This window comes from Gavialis gangeticus, unplaced genomic scaffold (assembly GCF_001723915.1).
Source record: "Gavialis gangeticus isolate Ggan-Ray unplaced genomic scaffold, GavGan_comp1, whole genome shotgun sequence".
Taxonomy (NCBI): Eukaryota; Metazoa; Chordata; order Crocodylia; family Gavialidae; genus Gavialis; species Gavialis gangeticus.
This window is the reverse complement of record NW_017729000.1, coordinates 37,435,040-37,439,165: the sequence shown is the minus strand read 5'-3', so window position 1 is coordinate 37,439,165 and position 4,126 is coordinate 37,435,040. Positions and strand designations below refer to the sequence as shown.

General features: G+C 41.1%; 1 protein-coding gene across 1 annotated transcript in view; it reads right to left on the bottom strand.

The window, feature by feature from the left end:
- DOCK2 (dedicator of cytokinesis 2) overlaps positions 1 to 4,126 on the bottom strand; it is an 849,953-nt gene that overhangs the window by 754,048 nt on the left and 91,779 nt on the right. The window contains exons 15-17 of the mRNA XM_019506524.1: positions 1,907 to 2,005; positions 311 to 383; positions 120 to 223 (exon numbers count right to left, since the gene is read on the bottom strand). Coding sequence (XP_019362069.1) covers positions 120 to 223; positions 311 to 383; positions 1,907 to 2,005 — 276 coding nt within the window. The remainder of the gene's footprint in view (positions 1 to 119; positions 224 to 310; positions 384 to 1,906; positions 2,006 to 4,126) is intronic.

Genomic DNA, 4,126 nt, shown 5'->3' with positions numbered 1-4,126 from the left:
TATGGGTGGTAGAGAGCAAAGGATAACAAAATATGGGATTTCACAGAAAACAATACAGTGAAGAAAGTATTCACGAGCAAATTAGAATTCTTCTGATATAAAAGCTCTCTTTACTATACCTTCAGGACTACCAAATCATGGGAGCCATCTTGCAGAGTTGTACCATCTTCCTTCATTAGCTTGACATAGGCCATTGCAAAATTCTTTTCACCTTTATCTTTAGCTGTAAAGCACACAATGATGTGTTTAATATATGATATATATCAAGCTAATCTTACCTGGTAACAAAGAGAAAAAAAGTCATACTTACACTCTTGAGATGACCTGTGTCTGAACATGAAGCGCAGATGTACTCTTTGCATATCTTCAATGGGAATTGCCACCTTGTATAAATCAGATCATAGTATAGTAAATAAAAATATATTTTAAAAAAATCAATGTTTCCTGTAATGCATGTCTGCATCTCTACATGAAGATACAGCCTTATTTTAATTGCTGAGCATATTAAAAATACTCTCTGCAATTACTCCTACGTGCTGCCTTGCATACACAAGTCAAACAAAGCTGGGCCTAGGTCTGGCCACACTAAAAGACAATGTGCAATGTCTATATAATCATATGCTGCTAGTTCCTCAAATTAAAGCAACAGTCAAGTGTAGCAGAACATGAGGAATGTTACAGCCATCAGTTACAGTACTGGCGGATGTTCATGTGCTAAAAACAGGTATACTATACTCTGTTATTATTACTTTTAAACATTAATCAGTCATTGTAAAATCCCCTCTCAAGGTAATTATACCCATTTTAGAAACAGATAAACTGAGACAGGGATAAAAAAGTTTCCTTGAGACTGCAAAGCAAGTGTCAATCATGAATAGTACATAAAGGAGTCAAGACCACATCTTATTCACACTTTGCATTATAATTTCTAAACAAGTTGTATGAAATCTCAAAGTAAGAAATCAAATATTTGCAGCAGTCCAAATTTTTTTATAATCAAACATGTCACAAATATTTAAAGTTGTATCATGTTGATACCATCTTTTTTATTACTCTACTAACAACGCCAGTGGGTTATTTTATCAGACCTTACCAACTACATAAGAGTATTCAGCCTTACATAAAAGCAACTTGGAATCCCAGCCTTAATATAATGACTATTGTTAATTGCTCAGAACACAAAAATCTGATCAAAAGTTAATGCTAAAATTTAGAACTAAAACAACATGACTCAAAATACCAGACTGCCTTCAAGGCACATATACAATTGATGGTGTCCAAGTTTTCTACCCCTCCTCTGCCCACTGCATCATAATTTAATTGCAGCCTAGTTAAATACAGATGGGCTATATTACATGAGTAATCTTCAATAATGCTGTCACAAAAAGCATTTTTACTGGAAAGCTTGTCATGCAACCTTGAGCTGTGTTTTCTAATTACCACTTTCAGAAACTTCCATTAGATATTAAATACAAATTGCACAGTTGCCTTTCATTTCATCCCTGACAAAAGCTATCCAAGACAATAAAAAATAATAAAAGTTTATGGGAGATTTCTGTTGTTTCTAATCATGCAAGCTCCCTCACTTCCACTGTTTTAAAACAGTACAAGGTAATATTTCATTTTCAATGAGGCATGTTAAGAACATAAGGTAAACTAAAATGATCTCATTTGTTTTGCTACAAGAAATTCCAACATAATTTTTAGGCCAAAACTTTAAGCATCACTAATCACATATCCCTAACTGATAGCTGATATATGACTGATGGTACATGCATTTATCTGTATTCAAGACCCAAAGCTATTTGTTACCAAAAATGTGATCTACACTGCAATACCTTCCTTCTAAACAACATAGGAACTGACAATTGAAACAGAAAATGTCAGTGAAATATGCTTGCCATACCTTTAGTGTTTCCATCCAGCGTGGCTGTTTGACCTGATAGTAGAGAACTGATCTGTATTCACTCACAGCTTTGTCCCCTGCTCCCAAACAAATTGCATTCTAAAAAAAGGGGAGAAAAATAAAAAAGATCACAGCTTATCTTGGTTTTTCATTGTTTGCAGAAATTTCTGCGAAAGGAGTAAAAAAGCAGAACTCTCCTATATAAGAACACTTTAATTGATACATATCATTTTAAAAATAATATATTTGCAAAACTGATGCAAGCAACCAGAAGCAACAACTGCTTTGACACCAACATTATTGTTACTAACATTCTAAAAATCTTCAAAAAAGACATTGCATCAACTTTTTTTTCTTTTTTTTAGCCATATGTGGCTATCTGTAATACAGTCAGTCTAAGGTCTAGCTAGGGTGACCACCCATCCCTAACTGGGTGGGAAAGTCCTAGAATGGGAACATCAAGTCCCAGTCCTGAGCTTCATGAGTCCAGGATAACATTTGTCCCGGATTTGCAGTATCATGCAGGGATCGGGAAATGGCAGGTTCCCCCTTGCAGGCTGGCAGCATTCCAGATGGGCTGCAAGGGGCTGCTAGGAGCTGCTAGGAACAGGATGCTGGGGGCACCACATGCATGTGCGCACCTGAACACATGCACATGGCCAGGAATACAGCCAGACAGCATGAAGAGCAGCTCCTGTCAGGTAAGTCTATGCAGGGGAGGGAACATAAGGTTGAAATGGGGGAGAATCAAGAACCCCATGGTGAGGGAGGGAATGGGGCAGTGGCATGGGCTAGGGGGCATTGCCCAGCCAGGGTGGTGCATGGAGCCCAGAGCCAGGGTGGGGAACAGAATGGAGTATCCAGGCGGTGCAGCTGTTCACTGCTATGCCCACTCCCTGGGGTGGGGGGGGGCAAAATGGGGGGCACATACCCCCCCAGATTTGTGTATGAACTGGGTGCAGATGTGGACTGCCTGCCGTGGGCTCCAGGCTCCCTGTGCTGCTGCCCTCCCCTGGGAGTCCCATGCTGGCAGCACACCCTGTGCCCACCTGACAGCAGTGGAGGCAATGGTGGAGTTGTGCCCCCTGCTGCTGCTGGGTGGGCAGGGGGCATGCAGCCAGTATGGGGCTCCTGAGGGAAAGGCAACAGGGCCTGGATCCCTGAGCCTGAATCTGCCCCTGCTCCACTTGGCTCTGCCCTGGCCGTGCTGCCAGCAGGGGGAAGGGAGGGGGAGAGGCAGGCATGAGTCCTGCCTTTCCATTTTGAAAAGGTGGTCACTCTACATCTAGCAGAATCACTTATCACTTATTACTCAGTTCCCCCTGAAATCTGGCAGTTGTATAAAAGCTTCAGTAGAAAAAATGTATGGCACTATTTTATACTCTGCTGCAAGGACACTCTTAAAAAGGAAACGTTAATAATGAGAACATAAACTGTGGATGAGACTAGAACAGGCATACCCAAAAAAGAGACAATATCTGCATGGCCTTGAAGCAAAGGCCTTGCTCCTGCCCAAGCCTTCTAACAGCAGGAGATATTACTGTATTTAATAGTCAGTGACCCAGCAACTAGCACCATATGGGAGCTGTGTGTGGTAGGAGGGCAGTAAGAGTGTTTGTTTGTATATTCAATTTTACCTTGAAAAGTCAGAGGAGTACTTGCATCTGTGCAGCTACACAAAAATTTTACAAGATCAAACCAAGCAAAAATGCCAGATCCTACACTTTCCTGGTATTTCACAGATTTCTTTTCAAAGAAAGTGGCAGCCTCCAAAAAAAAATGTCTGGACACGGTTCCTGCAGATTACTTTATTTAATTTTGAATAAGTTATCAGGGAACTCAGCAACCACAGGAAAAGCCAGAATTCCAGTGTCTCAAGCTCCCTGCCCTAGCTTTTAAAAAAAAATAAATCTAGTCTCTCTGTAAATGTGAGGTCTAGGTCTAATTAGGATCAGCTGTGCCTGGTGACTTCAACTCAGCCCACCTGAGACTCCAACATCCCTACTGAAATTTAACTCAGTGAATCCCAATCCACTCTCCAGCTCAGAGACAGCTTCAATATAGGGGGTTCATATTTGCAGGAAGGTTCTGCCCAAGCAACATATCCATGCACATTGTACTTAACTTATTAATTTGGCAAGTTCCATTTCTCAACAGCTGTGTGCAATAGCATAGCAATGGGGTGGGTGGGAGGAGGCCATGGCCCCTGGGGCCTGGCCT